The 20,215-nt window shown below is 38.0% G+C and overlaps 1 protein-coding gene across 4 annotated transcripts in view; it reads right to left on the bottom strand.

Moving 5' to 3' along the window:
* The window catches only part of Mapre2 (microtubule-associated protein, RP/EB family, member 2), a 158,691-nt gene that overhangs the window by 31,615 nt on the left and 106,861 nt on the right, over positions 1-20,215 (bottom strand). For all 4 annotated transcript variants that reach the window (XM_005372794.2, XM_005372792.2, XM_005372791.1 and 1 more), the window contains 2 exons: positions 7,540-7,685; positions 3,670-3,883 (listed from right to left, as the gene is read on the bottom strand). In XM_005372794.2, coding sequence (XP_005372851.1) covers positions 3,670-3,883; positions 7,540-7,685 — 360 coding nt within the window. The remainder of the gene's footprint in view (positions 1-3,669; positions 3,884-7,539; positions 7,686-20,215) is intronic.

The raw sequence follows: 20,215 nt of genomic DNA, 5'->3' as shown, positions 1-20,215 counted from the left end.
TGCTGAGAAACTATATCCTTGTGTTTATCATAGCTATGTCTAAATTAAGAAAGAGTACCTTAGAAACTCACAAGTAAAGTGCATGACTTCTATAGCATATATTTTACAACACCTATTCTGACTCTTAAAACACATTTTGGCTTACATCTTGCTTTTGTTCCCAGTATCTGGATCTAGGACTTCTAGAAAAATAAGGTCTTAATGAGCATATAGGAGCCTTTCTCCTATTATATTTTTTAACAATGATTTTCTACATGTGATGTACATTGCATGTAATTTCCCCCCAGTATAATTTTTCTACCTTACAATGGCTAATCATTAGAACATTTTATTTAGAAGGGCAATGATTAATTTACTCCTGATGATATCCTTTCTTCCTAAGACCAACTTTGATCAAACCTGGTCAAAGTTATCAGGAACACAGTCTTAGGAACTGCTGCTTTCTGGAACATGAAAAACTAAATTTATTATCTGTTGACTTTAATATGTTTCTTGAGCTTTGTCATCTGAGAGGGTAAGCTCTGGGAAATATAGATTTCTCTCTCAGGTTCATGGACACTCTTTCAAAAAGGGAACGGGTTTCTCTGTGACTTCTGGAAAGACAGATGAGGGAATTCCTAGAAAATGTGGCTAAGGCAGCACTGTGACAGTTCTGCTTTCCAGAGTAAGACCAAGTTTAAAAGAAATTAAGGAGATGTTATGATTATGGAAGAAAAATTTTCTGAGGTCTGTTCAATTTCACTACTAAAAATTATGGCAGTTCCATTTCAATACCTATGTGTCTATCACTAACATCTATAGAAAATGACATTAAGATGCGAAATACCAGCCACCCCTGATTTTCTCACCTTCTTGTCCTCCCACTTGATGTGCCTCGTAAATTCCACTCTGGGGAAGACACACCACCCCCTCCTCCACTCTAGCTCTTAGACTGATGAAAGTTACTGACCAAAGTATGTGTTCATTCGACTACATGAAATTTTGTTTCCTACATCCCTGTGGTTTAATTTTTATTCGCTCTCTCCCATCACTTCTTCTCCAGAAAAACAAATCTTTCTTTTCCTTTCAGTCCTCTGTGCCTTTGGCTTCCCTTTCTCCTGCTTATTTCAAGTTCATGACCCTATAATTCCTCCTTTTTCTTATTTTCAACTATTTCTTCTCCATGGATCTTTCTCCCATCTTGCAAACCTGATCATTTTACCTTATCCTTAAAGCAAACAGAAAAGATCAAGAAGAGTATCATTCTCCTTCTAATCTTATTTCTTGAAACTGCCATCAATATTTTTCCCCTACACCAACCCATTGTTTTTATTTTCCTTAATTTTTTTCCCTGAAAAGTGTCCTGTCCTTTACCGCCTCGCTTCCACAACCGTGTGACCCTGCTGAATTGCTGCAACCCTGGCCTAAGCACTCAGCATCTTAATGGACCAATTCACGGAAGGGCTGTTCATCACCTCCCAGGAGTCAGAACGCCTCGACCCATTTTCAGGCTGCATTCTTTTTGGTATTTTTACAATTACTATGCAGAACTGTTAATGACCATCCTTCTGGAAATTTCTCAGTCTATGATGTTGAGCTCTCCTGGTTTTCTTCCTGATGGTCATCGTTTTCCCAGTTTCCTCTTGCTTTCCCCCTCTGCATGTGCCAGTTTACATTCCCGAAGACTGTGCTTCGCTTCTTAGTGTACAGCTCATCACTCCGTAATTCCTGACTGGACTTCAGTAGTCTCCATTTCTGTTGTCTATTCTCTTTTTTTTTTAAGAGTAGGAAGAATTTATTAAAAGAAAGAAAGTTTCTGTCTGAGAGGGACAGAAGAGGGCCCAGAAAACGGGTTGCCTGCCAACCCCGCTTCTCAAGGGTGTTTATGGAGCAAAGCCACAAGGTGAGGCGGGCTTAAGGTGGAACAGAACTATCATCAATCAATAAGATTACAAGTATAGTCATTTAGGTAATATTAATCCAATGGCAAATCACAGGATGGGTGTGAAGTAGGACAAAACTATGGTCAACCAGTAAGTATACAAGTATAATCGCTAGGGTAATATTGATTAAATGGGGATCAAACTGTTCAATTCTTTTAAGTCAGTCCTTCTTCTATCACTCCTCTAAATGATTTACAGGTAGGATATTATGGGTATATCTAGATGTGCCCCCACCCCCAAGCCTCATGTGTTCGTAGGTGAGGCTTTGGTAAGAGGCTTGGCTCATGGGGTTGTCATACCTGTCAGTGGATTCATCCACTGATCACTTTATAGCTTAATGTGATTTACACAAATTGCCTATTTAGATGTCAAACTCAGTTTGTTCAAAGTAAACTTAGGATTTCTTCTCAAGTCCTTTTCTTTTAGGAATTCCTGAACAATACCCTCCTCCATCCAGGTGTGTGAGACAAACCAAGAAGTCAAAGGAAAAAAAAAAATCATGCTTGATGCCTTCCCTCTCTTTTACCCAGTATCCATTCACTACCAACATTCAATGTATTTTACCCTCTAAATATCTTCCAGAGTAGTCTATTCCTCTTCTTTTATGTTACCTGTTTTAATGCAGATGAGTAAGAATTCATCTAAAATCCTAGTAAATATGCATATTTCATGTATACCCCCCACATACATAAATATAAAATTTAAAAAACAATATCAGACTTCTAATGGTCTCAGTGTACCTGGAATACAGCCCTAAATACCAAAATAAGGGTTAAACAAAAGTCTTAACAATGAGGAAGGGGATTTAGCTCAGTGGCAAAGTGCCTTCCTGGCAAGCGCAAGGTCGTGAGTTCGATTCCTGGTACCGGAAGAAAAAAGAAAAAAAAACAAAACAATGAGGAAAACTACGATTACAAAGCTATTATGAGCATGAAAGTATTGTTAACCATTTCTAATCTATTCTGATTGATGGACAGGCAAAATAAGTATAATTTACTTATATAACAAATCTGAACAATGGGTTCCACACTTGGGATGGACACAAATGGTTTCTGAGGCTAGCACTGCTTAAATGTCCAAAATCCAAGTGGTATTTACAATAATGACTCAATAGTATAAGCACACGTTTTGCTTGGTGAAGCCTGCTTTTTATGGGAAGATGTTTATAGTTTAGCAAGGTTTTTATACAGAAGAGCATAAAATATTTCAAAGTTCTAGGTATTTATCCTCAATGACTCACTTTTGGAAGGGGGTAAATAAATGAGGTATTACTTCACATTATCACATAAATATTGGCACTGTCTCTACAGATGGCAGGATGTACAGTTTCCTTTGAAGGATTATACATGATCCATATGTAATAAAATAAATCAGTTCACATTATGGTCTGTACTGCCAGCAATTAAGCAGTAAAAATACTTTGGTCAAAACCAAAAGAGATTACTTGAAATTTTTCTGAAGAAAATAGAGAGAAAAATAACTCTATCCCTGGAATATTATTTTAGCACTATGCTCCAATGATATAACATGCCTATCTCTGCCTTTTAATAGCATAAATCAAGACTGTCATACTCATGACAAATTGCTCACAGAAAGGTAACTGTGGCCAGACAGACACAATAATAAAATCCACCCAAGTCCCTAAACTATTGAGTTCTGTGAGGAATCACTCACACACACAGGGTGAAGCACAGGAGGGTCTGAGCAATTTTCTGAAAGTGACTCCACAAGCTCATGGTGACAGTACCTGCCGTGGGGGAGTTTGCATGGTGCGACTTCTTGGGCAGGTTGAAGATCTGTTCGCCAGGGTCAGGGGGAGGAATCGCATCTTGGCCTTGTCGCGCCTCAACTGGATCATACTCCTTCCCATCATAGTTTGCATCATAGAATTTCTTAAACCACTGAATAAAATCCAGGTTGTCCTGGAAACGTCCTTTCACTAGCTTCTCCACCGGAATTACCTACGACAAAAAATCACCATGTGAGTCAAGAACCCCAGATTGGCTGTTATTTAGTACAACTGAAGTGTTCCCTACATGTGAGTATTTCCTACTTACCTACACTTCATGGCCACCGATTTCTCCCCAGCTGCTTACCCAGCTGTATAATTAATGTAATTTTTCATCATGTTAAAGAAAAACTTACCCAAAACATCTCCTGTAATATCTAATACCTTTGAGGAAACTAGACAAAGAAGAAATAACGTTCGCTGTCAAGAGGGGCTGGTCTTCCCTTATAGGATCTTGATTGTCAGGGAATTGCTCCACAAAAACACGGGCTTGGGCTGTTGTGCTGTCTCAAGACTGATGAGCCTTCCTATGTTTCTTTGTAACATTTCGTCCAGTTGTATGTGATACTTTTTAAAAATTAGTATGTGTTTGCAGTACACAATACTCACATGCATTATGGGAAGTTTGTACATGTACATAACACATTTGGATTCTTTTTTCCCTTTGTCTTCATCTCTTGGTCCCCTTCCTTACTGCAAAAAATCTATCTCCCTGTTTCCTATTATCTATCTCTTATTTTGCTTTATATTTATAATTGGGGTTTCTTACATAAGAGAAACCATGTGATATTTAAGTTTGTATGTCTGATTTATTTCACTTAACATTATGGTCTCAAGATACATCCATTTTCCTACAAATGACTCAAGTTTATGGGATAAACTCTTAAAAGGATTACAGCTAATAGAGAGTACAAATGAAAAAACTCAAGTAAAGAATGGATACCAATCTAGTGGTTCACATTAAACAAAATGAGTTTTCTCACTTATAATGCAGAGAGACTAGTATGTAAAAGTCTAACCACAATACCCTGTAAAAACCCTGTAATCCATGGGTTCCTGAGGACCGTAAGCAACACACCATCAGAGAGCAGAGGAAGAGGTGGCGGCCCCTGGAGGAGGAGGTGCACAGCATTCTTGTCAGCTTCCAAGAGAGGAAGCTCAGCTTTTCATGCAGCAACCTTTCCTGCCACAACCTAAAGAGTCAACCAGTGCTCCCTATACTGCCCTTCAAGGGACTTTTGGAATTATAACGAGGAAAAAACAGAGTTTGATCGCTTAGCTCTAATTCAGTGGGTCACTGTTTTTTTAAGGGCAATGGAAAGGTACTGAGCCCTCTGAACTGTACCTTTGCAGATTTTACTTCCTATATCTCTGGGCAGGAGTACTAAGTGAATGGGAACAATGACAGAGGGACAAAACTAAGAGGTGAGTCAGACTGTGTGTGTTTACATGTGATTTCGACAGAATTAGGGTTCAAAGCACATGGGTTGATTGTGTAACAATATAAATGGAAACTAAAGAAACTTACAGCAGGGCTTTGTCTCCTCAGGAGCTACATGCCATCCATATTCTAAAATGTATCAATAAGACATTAAAAAATACTGAAAGACCTTAAATATCAATGAGAGTTTGAAAGGGCAAAGTGACTGATGCATTTTCGGCCACCCATTAAACTAAGTTATTAGTAATAAAATTCTCAAAAGTGCTTTCTTGACAGCTGAAACAGAAACTGAACCAAATACAGGACAAAATAAACAGAAGCAAACTGTCAAGAGAACACATTTGTCATGAAGGCTTTTCTGATACTTGACACTTTGGCGCTGATATTTCCATTTTCTCACTTCCCTTTAACTCTCATGGGAAAGAATTCTTGCTACACATACAGTGAAATAATTTTTCATTGTACTGGTTACTTTTATGTCTTTAGAGCTTTAAACTTTTATGTGGTCACTGATTAGAAAATGACTTCTTAGAAAACATGGTCCTTTAATGAACATACACTATTGTACCTTGTCTACTACCAGACTGTAAGAATTTAGAGTTTTAGATAATGGTGGTACCTTACCCATTAAAATAAGGTTCTTATTTATGTTGACTTGCTCTTGCATTCTGTCAAAATGAAAGTTTCAGAAGTGTAAGTTCAAAATCTGAGCAGGCAAGCAAAACTCTGCACAAAACCTTCTCAGATATTGTTGGGCTATGACAGACACAACAGATACATAATACCATCTCTCACAGGACCTCTGGGTACAAACATAGCTTAGTAAAGCTACAGAGGCTAACAAAGGCCATAAATATCATGCCACTGCAAGAATTTTCTTCAGTATTAACAACTTTATCCATTCTGTATGTGCTTACTTCTAGAAACATGGAGCCCATTAGTTTGATAATTTGTTTTCCTGTTGTAGAACTATGAATAGAAAAACGAACAAAAAAGACACAAGTGAAACTGTTAACTTATTAAAGGAAGGAGAACTCGTACAGTTCTACTTCTGAAAATATACAGAAGACCTAATTGGAAGTTAGCCACAGCAAAAAGACATGAAGTTGAAAAGGATCTGAAAGGTTAAAATGTTAAAGATAATGTATATTTTGAAATAAAAATTTTGAGAAAATGAGAAGCTGGATTTTCTTAAGAGTTTGATAAGAATGTTTTTACTTAAGAAGACATTACTTGTATTAAGTTTTTTTTGTTGTTGTTGTTTTTTTTCTGGTACCAGGAATTGAACTCACGACCTTGCACTTGCCAGGCAGGCGCTGTGACACTGAGCTAAATCCCCAGCCCCTTGTATTAAGTTTTAAAAATATGTAATTTCTCAAACTCCTAAACTTAACCTCAATGTGTTATAATCCAGTATTTATCTTCTATTGCTCTGGCCTATTTATTACTATTATTTATTCAAATAAAAGTTTTCCATTATTCAAAATTCATTTCTTAGCCTGGTATGGTGGCACACAGCTATAATCCTAGCACTTGGGAGGCTGAGGCAGGAGGACTGCTTCCAGTTAGAGGCCAGCCTGGGCTACACAGCAAGACTCTGTCTTAAAAAAAAACCAAAAAACACAACAAACAAAAAAAATTCATTTCTTTCCAAGTTTAATCATTCTAAGAGACTTCTCGTAACTGAGAAATAGGAACATAAATATGTATTTTACTAGTAGTAAATACACAGAAAGAAACTAAGTAGATTTAAGCAACAGCTCTTCACTGGAGCAAAATGCACTCTAGTACCTAACTGCATTGGTATCACTCTACCACAAAATTATAATATTTAAAGGGGAGAAGGGGGCAACGTATGGCCACTGAGAATATGAGGACATATACAATGCTGGGCACTTTTACACGTATTTCCTTATTTCATCTTCATAACCACAGGTAAGAGGTGTCCGTCCCATATTTACAGATGGGTGAGCTTAGACCCAACGACTTTAAGTAACTTGCTGAAGTCATGGATTCAAACTGATGCTATTTCCACTATAATGTGTTGTTTTTCCAAAGAAACAAAATACACAAAGAAACTACAGAGGCATCTGGAAAACATAAAAATTTCTCATCTGCAGTGCTAAAACACAACAACAACATCTTACTGGTTTTGACTCCTGTTATAGTTTCCAGCCTAATGGCTGCAAGTTTAGACAATCTTTTGAAATATAAACTCATACAAATACGGGAAGTAGGGCTGATGCTTTATGCTGTGTATAGATCCCCACTTGTTAAGATATCAACAAATATCCTACTGATAGGTTCCTAGGTTTTTGCACTCTGTTCAAAAACAATTGTAATGAAAGGATGCATTTTATGGAGGTACAAATGAGTCAGTCACCTACCTTATCGACGTTCATTCGCTTAAATGATGCTTGCAGAAGTTTAAAATTGTGAATATACTCATGCTCCAACTTTGCCTGAAATTTTACTTTCTTCAAACTAATGCAGCCTGGAAAGAGCATGTCCATGAACTGGCAATAGGCCGCTCCTAGGAAGACAGAAGAGTACGTGTGTGAGTCTTGCTCAACCCACATGTGACTGAGGACTGCGAGGCACGAAAGAGCTCGTGGTTACAGACACTATCATTCACAGCAGAGCCGGCCTGGTTGTGTGCCTCCCTGTAATCACTGCACGTACACCTCTTGTCCACAGGAGCTAGGTGCTGGAGGGAAGGGACCCTGTCTCCGAAGCAGCACTTGTCTCTTCCCCACTGCGGGCCACTGTGGACTGCGCGGCATGCATCACAGTACCACCAGGTTCCACTACTGACCAGCGTCTTGGCAGAAGCTCATCTGCTGATGCCAAGAAAACCAGGTAAGGATAATTCTTCCTAACTTCTACCACAGAAAAGGAACATACTGTTTTCCTCATCTAGATACTACCATATTTGCACCATGTTGTCAATAGAAATGCATTTAAGAAGAAAAAGAACAGAAATATAAACATGAGCTACAAAAGTTCACAGGAAATGTATAGCTCAAAATATATACATATGCTCAAGACATTCCCTATCCATCTTGCAAAATAACAGGTAAAAACTGTATCACTAAGCTGTCTAACACCAAACACAGTTGCACACCAATGTAACTGTGGTCTGGAGCAATGGGGTTCCCATATTAACATATAGGATGAAGACAGGGACACTGCGACACTTACTAAAGTTCAGTCATGTTGTTCATGACTGAGAAACATGACAGAAATGCTCAATGAGTCCCCCTGAGGAAATGGTCATAAGAGAAGGTGTTTTTTCCCGTTTGAAGAATAATTTCTTGAAAATCATGGTGTTTCGTAAAAGAAATCAAAGCCAGAATTCTTTTTGAACAAGAAAAGTAACTGAGCAGCAAGAATGGAAACCGGCAGCCATTTTAAAACTGTTTGCTGTCTTCAGATCTCTTGGTCTGTTTCTAGAATGTGCAATGATCAGTTTTTCTGGAACACAAAGGGCCTCCCTGGTCCTTTAGCATTAAGGCTTCCATGAGGAGCCTTTCCTTGCATGTGGGCAAGGCATCTTTAGATGGGAAGGGCCCACTCTGTCTTATGCAAACAGGTGTGGGACATCCTTTACTGAGGCAGGAATCCCAGCTAAGAGGGAACAAAAACCCCAGGGATGAAAGTGTTGTAGAACAGAAAATATTGAGGGAACTCGTTTCATAGGGAAGGGCAGAAAGTGAGGAAATATGGACTATGATAAACTCTCCAGAGTCCCTACATCTGGCTTCCACTTAAAAGCTAATACCCTAAATACCAGCTAGTGAGTTCCTCATCAAGGTGGAGGTCTCTTAAAAACAAGACAAAATATATCAAACCAAAACCAAAAGCATTGTGTGTGTGTGGGAGTGGGAGGTGGGTGTTTAGAAAACTATCATGATATGGGGGGCATTCTTCGTCTTTTTTTTTTGGGTACTGGGAATCGAACTCAGGACCTTGTGATTGCCAGGCAGGCATTTGTGCTGCTGAGCTATATCCCCGGCCTCAAGGGGGGGCATTCTTATAGTCATCCTTCAATCATTTAGTTTTTTTTGAAGTACCACAGAATGTAGTAAATTCCAACAGCTACCTTAACATTATTTTTACATAGCATTGTCTTATTACCTGCTCTGTAGATTTATTTTCACTTTGCAAAGTTCAGCATAAAATTTACTCAGGGAGACCCAGACACTACTCATAAACCAACCAACTCAATCACTTACATTTAAACAGAAATAAGTTTGGGGAAAAAAACCTCTTCCATTCAGAGAGAGAACAAAGACAAAAATCACCTTTAGTGTCACTATCCAAGGATAACCACTAATTACATTCTGGTATATGCCATTTTAATCCTTTCCTTTTTGGGGCGTATATTTGTTTTTCTTAAAAAGGTAAAAATAAAAGTATCATATTTTGTTTATTTTTATATACACGTTTGTCTTTAACTATGAGTCCCTTTCTGGGTCATACGTTGACCAGCATTTCTTTTATTAGTACATGTGTGTAGTGCACAATGTATCAATATTTTTAATAGCCTTCTGATATTTAGCAACTTTTCTGAACCAAGATTGCATCAATATTCATACGTAGTTTCTTTAAGCACTTCTATGGTCTCAAGTTTTACATTTAAATTCTGAATCCATGTGGAATTTATTTTGATCTATGATATAGAGTATGGTTCTAATTTTATTCATTCCAAATGTTAGTGGAAATCTGTCATTTTGGCTTCCCTCCATTTGGACACCTCCTTACCTGGGGAGATGCTGTAGGGATTTACCTCCCACCACAGTAGCTTAAGGTGTGCAGGTCTCCCCTTCCAACTTTAGCAATGAGGGTGCAGGCCTATGACCACAGCTCTGCCTTGGATGTGCCTGCCTAGGTCTCGAAATGGCAGGAGTGACAGAAATACAGACTGTTAGAGCTTAGTCACAGCAGCAGTAATGGGGCTACAGTCCCCAGCGGCAACAGCAGGATGGGAGCACCCACCGTCCTATTCCTGTGGCACAACGGAAGTTATGTTCCCAGCTCCTTAGCTTTCTTTGGTTCTTTTATCTTCTGAGGTTGGCTTTCCACTGCCTCTGAATTAATCCTTTTCCTGAAAATTCCTCTTCTGCTTAAACTTGCCAAGATTAGCTTCTGCTATTTTCACCTCAGCATGCCAGCTGATAAAGCCAGGTAGGTGCTGAATATCAACATTTCATAGGTAATTTACATTTTCCACACTGACAAGGGGCACTATTTTTCTATCCTATATATTACTTTCCTAAAATGTATGATTATGTCTTTTTTTAGACTTTACTTTTTTTTGGTCTGTCTCCATGATGATTCTACACTCAGTTCTGCAATTCTATATTATGCATTGCTATCTGTAGGATAATTTTTCTCTTCTCCTCAAAATTTTCTTATATTTTATCATGAATTTATCTTTCCATTTTGTTATTCATAGCACATGAAAAATAATAGCTTTTTAGAAACAGAAGTCATCTTACTATTTAATAACTGCTTTATTGAGATATAATTCATATAACATTAAGTTCAACCTTTTAAAGTATACAGTTAGCAGTATTCACAGATGTGTGTATCCATTACCACTATCTAATTCTAGAAGATTTTCATTACCACAAAAAGAAACTGCATACCCATTGACAACCACTTTCTATATTCTCTCCTTCCCCCAGGTAACCAGTAATCTATTTCCTGTCCCTATGTATTTACCTATTCTGCACATTTTATATAAATAGAATCATTCAGTTTGGGGCCATTGTGCTTCGCTTCTTCTATTCAGAAAAAAATCTGTTCAAGATGCACCAATGTGGTGGCATGTGTCAGAATTTCATTCATTTTTATGACTGAATGATAATATTCCATTGTATAACTATACCACATTTTATTGATCCAATCATCAAATGGTGGGCACTTGGGATATTTTCAATTTTGGACTATTTTGAGTATACCACCATGAACATTTGTGTGTAAGTTCGTGTACAGATGTTTGTTTTCAATTCTCTCAGCTATATATGTATGCAGAAGTACAGCTACTAGGTCATATGGTATTTCCATGCTAAACATTTTGAAGAACTGCCAAACTGTCTTCCAAAGCAGGTACACCATTTTACTTTCCTACCAGCACTATACGAAGATTTCTATTTTCCACATCTTTGTCAACACTTGTTATTGTGATTCTAGCCACCCCAGTGGGTGTGAAGTGGTATTTCATAGTATTTCTGGGTTGTTTTCCCAAATAACTAATGATGCTATACATCTTTTTCATGAGCTTTTTGGCCATTTATATATCTTTGTCTCTGCGAATGCAAATACATCTGTGCAAATCCTTTACCCATTTTTAAAAATTGAGTTTTTAAAAATTGCTGAGTTGTAAGAATTCTTCTCATCTCCTACATGCTACTCCTTTATCAGTATATGATTTACAAATATTCTCTCCAATTTTCATGAAAAGTCAGCTAACAATTCTATGGAATGAGGTCATTCCCAAACTCAAGTCTGCCTTTGAGTCAAAAATGGTAATGCTCTCGGGAGCATTACATTTGAAGAATGTATTAAAAACTGCAACTCTGACCACTCTTTTTATTGCACACTTACATATTAAAGAGGATGAAAACAAAAAATGCCACAAATATTCTCTCCTCATCTATGGATTGACTTTCTTAGTGGTATCCTTTGAAGTACAAGTTAATTCTGAATAAACCCAACTTACCTAACTTTTCTTTTGTCAGTTGTGCTTTTACTGTGATAGATAAACCACTGTCCAATCCAAGGTCATAATTTACACCTACACTTTCTTCTAAAAATTTCACAGTTTTCTAACATTATGTCTGTGATCCATTTTTCATTAATTCTTCTGTATAAAGTTGAGTCCAACTTCATTATTTGCATGTGAATACTGTTATCCTCTATCTCCATTTAATTGTCTTGGCAGACTTGCAGATCACATTCACATTTCCAGTAAAGGATATCTTCCATGAGTATTTAGGGGCTGGAGTCAAAGGAGTCCTTGGGAATATTTCAGAAATATCATAACTGATCCTCAGGACCATGTTAAAGGCTTGTTGCTACTGCCTGACGTATGCCCATTTGGGCGCTTTCAACTTGTGTTTTCTGACAGGACACATCTAAGATATGCCATGAAAAGGACACCTTGAAATTAATTGCTGCTACTAAGAACATCTTCATAACCTAAACAAGGCTGCTGTATTACAGTTTCTATCAAAAGTCAACCCTCCATTCGTGCTCTGGATCACATCTCTTCTCATTTTCTAAATGAGTGACTTGTGCCAATATCCGCTCTGTAAATTTCCCTTTGCACATACTTTTTCTAAAGCATATAAATACCTCTAGTATCAATTAACTTTGACAAAATAAAACAAGAATACTTTCCTTGATCCCACGTATCCCTGAGTTGCTGTACCATTTATCTCCTCCCTTTTGTAGCAAAACTTCCTGACAAAATTATCGCTGCTTCCATTGTTTTGTCTGCCATCCAATTCAATTCACTAAGAATTCAACTGTCTTCAAAACTTACTATGGTCTGATCAAGGTCATCCATAGCTTCTCTGTTATCAATCAGTCACTTTTCTTTATCCTACGCAACTGCTTAAGCTTGAAATTCTACATTTTCCAGGAAGTCTCAGGCAGTCACAAACCAAATCTTTGGGTTGTTTATATTGCAACACAATAATGTGAGCTACATTTTGCATAGATCCCACTTTTATCACATTGCACCAAAGATACCATTGTTCAGATAATCTATCTCTCCTGCTAAGAATTTCCTGGTGTTTTCTGGTGAAACCCAATCTCCTTCCTGGGCCTTCAGTGCCCTGTGATCAGGTCTCTGTCCACCTCTTCTTTGCCCAGTTTCCTTCAAGGAAGTTCTTTTTATTCTGGTTTCCCTTCCACTGTTCCTAGAACACTTTAGGTCTCCTTCTTCATTGGGACCTTTACACTGTGCTTCGGTTTGGAACTTCATGTGGCTACTTCCTCCTTGCCATTCAGATCTGGGCTTAGATATCACCTCTTCAGACAGGCGCTCCCTTACTGTGCCACCTGAACTGGTCTTCCAGTTATTCCTTATCACTTCATCCTGTTTTACCTCTAGTATTTCACTGTTAATACATATGTTGGATTGTAGTTTACCTTCTAGGGAATGTTCAAGAGTGCTTGCGCCTTACCCGTCCTTGGTCTCCTGATTGCTTAATACAGTACCTGGCATAAGAACGTTTCAACAAATGTGGTTAACAAAGAAAGATCGGTAGGTTGGAGCAGCTGAATTACAGTAAGGGCTGGCAAACAGCAACAGTCTAATTAATGTTACTAAACTCCAAACTAAGAGGTTGACAAGAAGAGTGGCTACATATTCTTTTAAAATTTAGTGGTGGTGGAGTATGGCTAAAGGCAAAACAAAAATCTAAACAAAACCAGCACCACTCTGAAGGTCCAATCTGCGTAAGCATGAATGATAAGCTTCAGAAGTGTACTTGGGTAAAAGCAATCCAAATGGGAGGATGCTGTATTTGCAAGAAGCTGACAAGCTGACAGGCCCATCAGCTCAAGGCGCTACTGCAGTACAAGTCAGTCAACACGGAAATAGGTTCTGGAAATCGGTAGAAGAAAGGGACACTATTCCTTCTATAGTACATGTTATACATGCACCTAGAGCCCTATGAATGGTTTCAGTTGTTATATATCAAAAATGACAGGAGAGTACTGACAACTTTGGGGACAGGAATCCAAAAAGAACAGTTGGGAGCACTATATAAGGAAGGCAGAGCTCAAAAATGAACAGCCATATGTAAATGATGATGAAAAGTGTGATAAGACCACCTCATTTACAACAGATCCCAGGACTTCAACAAGAGAGCAGAATCACAGAAGTGGACATTTTAATTTATTTTTTAAAGTGTCTTTTAACATTTTTATTCATATGCCTGCAGTACACAATGACTGCATTCATTACAGAAAAAGAAAACATTTTAAAAGGAAAAATTTGAAGGAAATATCTGTAAGAATAAATGTATGGAATGTGCATACTAAAAATAAAATACGTTTGTGTAAAATCTGATAGAGGTTTCACATCTATTTTTCTAATTCTGAACCCTACTGTATGAATCCTTCCTTACAAGGCATTTTTATATCATTATCCTATTTTATAAATTTGGGAAACAAGGCTTAGAAAACCGACAAGCTAACCAACAGTACAGTGGAATTCAAACTCTGACCTGAACTCTGATTTTCTAAAAAATTTTTGCTCTGTGTTGCTTCTTCCACATTATAAATGAAAATTCAAAAATTCAGTGAGAGTTTGAAAACATTTCTAGATTATAATTCTAAAAGGAATTACAAAGAAAACCGCAAGAAAACACACGAGCCTTTCGGACTGTGGGTAGGGGTGACAGTTGTACCCTCCCTATTCACAGGAGAATCTTAGGCTGGACAGACAAAACATCAACCTGCCGAATGTTACGATTTTATGTTTTAGCATATAAGTAATATACTCAGAATTTTATTTTACATATATAATGTGTATATAAAAGGAAAATAAGCATTTCATTGCTATATAATTCTACTGCTCATATACATATACACATTCTCTGTCTCTGTCTCTCTCGCTGCTGTCCAAAAAAGTATTTCACAGCACTTTTAGAGAAATGTGACACAATCTGTGGAGAAGATATCAAGCCATATTGAGTTCTGCAACAAACAGCTACTCAAATTGCCCATCTGATTTTCTCACAAGCCATGGAACTATTATACAGAGATGACTGTATCATGGAGGGATTTAGTTACCACTTTCTACTTTCTGTACTCTTATTTGGTACTGAAGAAGGATTAGATGAAAAGAATGAGAACTTCAACTTACTAGATACACCTATGTAGTCATATCCTATATTGCAGGTAATATAGAGTTGCAGGTAAAAGATTTGTTAAAAAAATGTATTCACTCAAACTCAGATCAACAAGGATGGGGCAGATGGAAAACAAGGGTGATGGCCCTCAGATCTAAGCCTTCACCGTCTCAAATGAGCTGTGACACGCCATCACACCCTCCTGAGCCAACAGTATCCTTATTTGCATAATGTCGGTGTTGGACAGAGCTCAAGGTTCTAAAATTAGGTGATTCTCTAATTCTCGGTTTGTCACCAACTTCTCCTTTAAGGGCTACTTGACGTTTCTGCTAAGTAGGAGACAGTGACATCTCATCCTCATATGAATGACTAAGACCTCTGCCATGCTTGTGCTTCTAGTCACCCATTTCTTCTGTGGTAGGTAACGTGAGAGAAGACGCAAGTAGGCATACACCCCAGGACCCACGATCCCTCTCCAGATTAAGTTCTGGTGCCCTCACCCACATACACTCCTCTTTGAAATCCTGACATTCATATATACGGTACTGTAACTTTTCTGCCATCTTCAAGTATTAACAATTACAGATATCCTTCATATTAGAATATTGTTCTTACACAATTATCACTGAATCATTCTAGCTTTCTTGTAAGTATCCTTCAACTGATACCCCTGCAGAGCTGCCTGTTAGCGAAGCCCGAAACTCGTGATGAAGGAAGTATCCCCTGGGAGAAATCAAATCTTACTAAAGAGGACAGTGAGGCAGCAAAATACAGGTTACATATTTCCAACACATCAGCGAAAATTTCTCTACGTACACAAATACAAGGTTTGGAAGAGTTTAATGGCAACTGTGAAAGAAAGGTTCTGAAAGATTAATGTTTTAAAAGAACTTTAAAACCCGAAGTTCAACTGCATCATTTCAATTCAACAAAAATATGATTAAGTAAGTAGTGGTGTTATTTTTACAGGCATCTTTCATATTCCTGGCAAAACAGCAGCTTCACAACTTCAGATACCATGGCACTATTTAACTCTGTTAATGTGGACTTAGGACACTGTTTACCTTACCTGTTCCTGGTCATAAATGCAAAAATAAAGATCGAGAGTTCAAAAATCTGGTTTCAACTAAGACTGATCCCTCAGAATTCCCACTCCTCGACTCAGCTTCCTGCTTCTTCCCATTTCTTGGAGGTATGACAGAAACTTTGCATTCCTATTGCAAATAAGTCCCTCAAACAAGTAGCTTTCCAACTTATTCCACATACAGGAAAGCAGCAATAACCAGCAGGAAGATTTCAACACCTGTCCACAGAGAGAGAAGGCTTCTGTGAAATGCAGAACACACTGAAAAGCACCCCATCCTTGCCCTTCAACATAGACAAAGCTGTCAAAGGACACTCTCTTTTTTTTATAGAAAAAGCAACAAATACGCTAGCAATCATTATTCAGGCAGATGGATTTTTAAAAAGTACCAGCAGATAAATTAAAAGGTGTTATCAAACCATGATTAGTCTTTCATCTGATAAATGCCCTGAGGTTTCTTCACTAATTCATATGATAAAATCCTTCAGCTGAATCCTGTATTCTGCAGCATATTGCAGTTAAAGGTGCTGGCATTCTCTGGTGACAATCTTCCTTAAGAACCAAGAATGCTTTCTGAAAAGTAATATTATCTTTAGATCAGCACTGTTTTGAGAACACTGGCAAGACAACTTTAAAAATTAAACCTGCTGTAGCAAAAACTGATCTGACACAGTATTAAGATCAATGCACTGAGTGGACTTAAAAGTATCTTCACGAAAATGTCACAAAAGACTGAAGAATATTTTTCCCTATTTTGAAAAGGAAATTTTCAGGCTGGGGATTTAGCTCAGCGGCAAAAGCGCCTGCCTGGCAAGCGCAAGATCGTGAGTTCGGTTCCCGGTACCGGAGAAAAACCAAAAAAAAAAGGAAGAGTTCTGAAAAGGAAATTTTCAATGTAGTTAAAAATCTAAGTACTAAATAGCTTTTAATTAAGATTTAGGTATTGATTTTTTTTTTAAGTGACTTTTAGAGAAGAAAACTAGAAACATACAATATTCACCAGGGAGCTGATATTTTAAGAGTGGTATTTGCAAGAATAATTTTCAGAGAAATTATTTATAACTGCATTGAAAACTAGAACATTGCCAAAAACAGTGAAATATAACTCGTCTATTTGCAGTTGTTTTATTCAATCAAATTGTAATTACCTTTTAACTTCGTTTTTAAAATGTTTTAGGAAAAAAAATAACAAAACTTCAAATCTGCCTAGTGATACAGAAAGTGATTTGGACAACTGAAGGAATAAAGAAATGGCAGGTAAAGGATTAGCTTGTTGGTCTGAAAGATTTCTTTTCATCTGCTAATGCAGGAGCCAGTGCTAGGTGCTCAGTTTCACTCTAGTTCCAAGCACTAGTGGTTTTCTTTTGTGTAATGTACTCATCACCTTTTACCTAACCACGCTGCCTGATGTATCTTACTTCGTACAACTGAATTTGGCTTCCACATGGGAGTTAAGAAAGATGGAGGAAGGAGGTTGAGCTTAGAGCAGAAAGCTGGAATGGTGCATGGTACAAAACCTCAGGGGCTTCCAGAAGCCCAGTACTGGAACTGGCAGCAAGATGTCCCAGAGGCTGGAGTCGGAGACCAGAGCTAAAGTTAGAATCTGGCATTCCAGACAGAGGAGGAAAGGGGACATAAAAAGCTTTTATTACAAATGAAAAACAAGCTAGAAGGGTACCTATGAAACCTATTCTGAAGGGTTTCTACTTTCTTATTACGGTTATGAAAAAGGAAAGTTCCATTAAGCTCTAACATCAAGGGATATAGCCTCTCTATTCTCATGTTTTCACATATTTGTATTACCTTTCTACTTTAATGAACAAAAATTTTTTTACACTTGATCTTAGCCAAAAGGCCAAGAAGCAATAAAAGAAATTTTTTTAAAGTAATGTGCAATATATGTTACTATGTGGAACAAAATGTAAAAGAAAAACTTGAGTTAGAGGCAAGAATCTGAAAAAGCATGTAATTTCCTGTGTAATTTTTGCGGTTATAAGTCACCTCTAAAGCAATCCCAACTGTAGGTGGCACAGAAGGATGCCTTTTTATTAATCAATGAAAAACCAATAAACCAACAAATCTTTACTGAGAAGAATGATCTTACTCTTAACCAAATAACATAGTTTGAGAGATTAGAGAAATAACATGGAAAAGTCAGCAAAAACATACAACTGCGTGTGCTAAATTACATGGCAGAGACACATAAATATTAAGGGAATTAGTCCAAAGTTTGTTAAGTAAAAACCCAAGAAAGTGCAGCAAATATTATCAAACAGATAAGTCAAGTCAAATACACACTGACTTAGAAAAATACTCCATGACCCTAAGACTTTGTAAAGTCTGCAAACTGAAAAGAGAGAGAGCTCTTTTTGAAGGTGGTCAGGAAGAATAGGTGGATGGTAGCTTTTGAGATGGCCTTCCAAGCAAGTCAGGGAAAGGTACAACTGGGCAAGTGTAGGCTGTAAGTAGTACTGCTAGGGGCTGGACGCTGGAGAGCTGGGTTGTAACCAGACTGCTCAAGGCTTTATATCCCATGAAAAAAGGGATCTTAATTTGGTAGGTCATGGGGAGCCTTCTATAAGCTCCAACATTCAGAATCTATTTTTAGGGCAAATGTAATAAAGGTAAGAAACATAAAGTGGCTACACTTCTCCTATTTCTTCTCAGGGAACATCTCTTGATTCACTGCCTATATGATTCTAAGAAATCAACAGTTATACATGCCAGGCCACTATATGGGCTCAGGTATGGTACGTGATGCTGAGGGTTTGCGTACAGGTAAGATACAGCGGTATGAATGGACCAGCACAAACCTGCATCTACCCTACACAAGGCACCCCTTTCTCAGGCTGTTCTTTTTACTGCAGAAATCACAGTCCCTGGGACTGGGAGCTCCAGGGTTCCTCCCCAGGTCTAAACGATTTTTCTCCACAAGATGTGCAGACAAAGGCTCCTTCCTTTTTTCACTCCTCCCAGTCCAGTTCATTAGCTCTCACTCATACCATTAATATCTGCAGCTGCCACTTTCCAGGGGAGTACATACCTCTCCTCACCACTTCCAGAGAGGAGCCTAGAGGCCAGGGAGAAAGTCCAGCAGGCTGAATGGGCACCAAAGGAAGCCCCCAGCAACTGTGGGGAACTCATGCTAGGCAAGGACTCTACCACTAAGCTACAACCCCAGCACAGCTGTGGAGAATTCAGGATTAGCTCCCATGAAACATCCACGCAGAGTGTGATACATTACAGAAGATTCTACAACAAGTTGCTTTCTTTGTATTTCCCACATTAATCCCACAACACTTAGCTTTCTAAGCATTAATTCTTGTATTAGGAGGAATTCAAATTAGTATGAGGACTGTACAATACTTATTTCAGAGATTTAATGATGTGACCACAGTAGAAATGAAAGCAAAGACAGGAAAATACTTCTAATTTTTTTTTAAATAGTAGATTGTAACACAATTACATATAATTTTAAAGCTGCTAGAGATGATTTTACTAAGCTGTGGCTCCTTCCACAGTTTTCTAAAGTCCTGCCATGAATTGTCATGAGATGTTATCTAGAAGAAATGGAAGTAGAGTATGATTCTCATGGAGAATGTGAGGAGTAATTACAGGAAACCACGCTGGCATTAGTCTCACCATTTATAAGCTTACTGTCAAACAATGTAGTCATAAAAGCTTATACGTATGAATAGTTGAGGAAGAACACACCCTGAAAGGGAAGGGACAAACAGAAGCACCTTGCTATCAGTCATCACTACCTACTTAATGGTTTCAGGGTGCAAAAACCCCAATCTGCAGAGTGATGGTTACTTTAGGAGTTGCCAAACAATTCATTTATTCTGTTCCCAAGTATGGGATTCCAACATACCCAAATATGTGACAGTGATTTCTGACACTTTTTCTCATGTAACATCTATATGTTGGATAAACTATACAATTTTTTATAAAAAATTCAGAAAAAAAATAGGTTAGGAAAAAATGTTTTCTTGCTAAGCTGCAGAATCTGGGGCTGCTTGGCTTGATCGTCTTAATGGTGCAGAAAGGGGGTGGCCCAGTAGTATTACACAGATTTCCACGCACACTCGGCTCACTGCGGTTAGA

This window comes from Chinchilla lanigera, unplaced genomic scaffold, assembly GCF_000276665.1.
Source record: "Chinchilla lanigera isolate Chin_1 unplaced genomic scaffold, ChiLan1.0 scaffold00001, whole genome shotgun sequence".
NCBI classification, from domain to species: Eukaryota; Metazoa; Chordata; class Mammalia; order Rodentia; family Chinchillidae; genus Chinchilla; species Chinchilla lanigera.
This window is presented reverse-complemented; position numbering and strand designations above follow the sequence as displayed.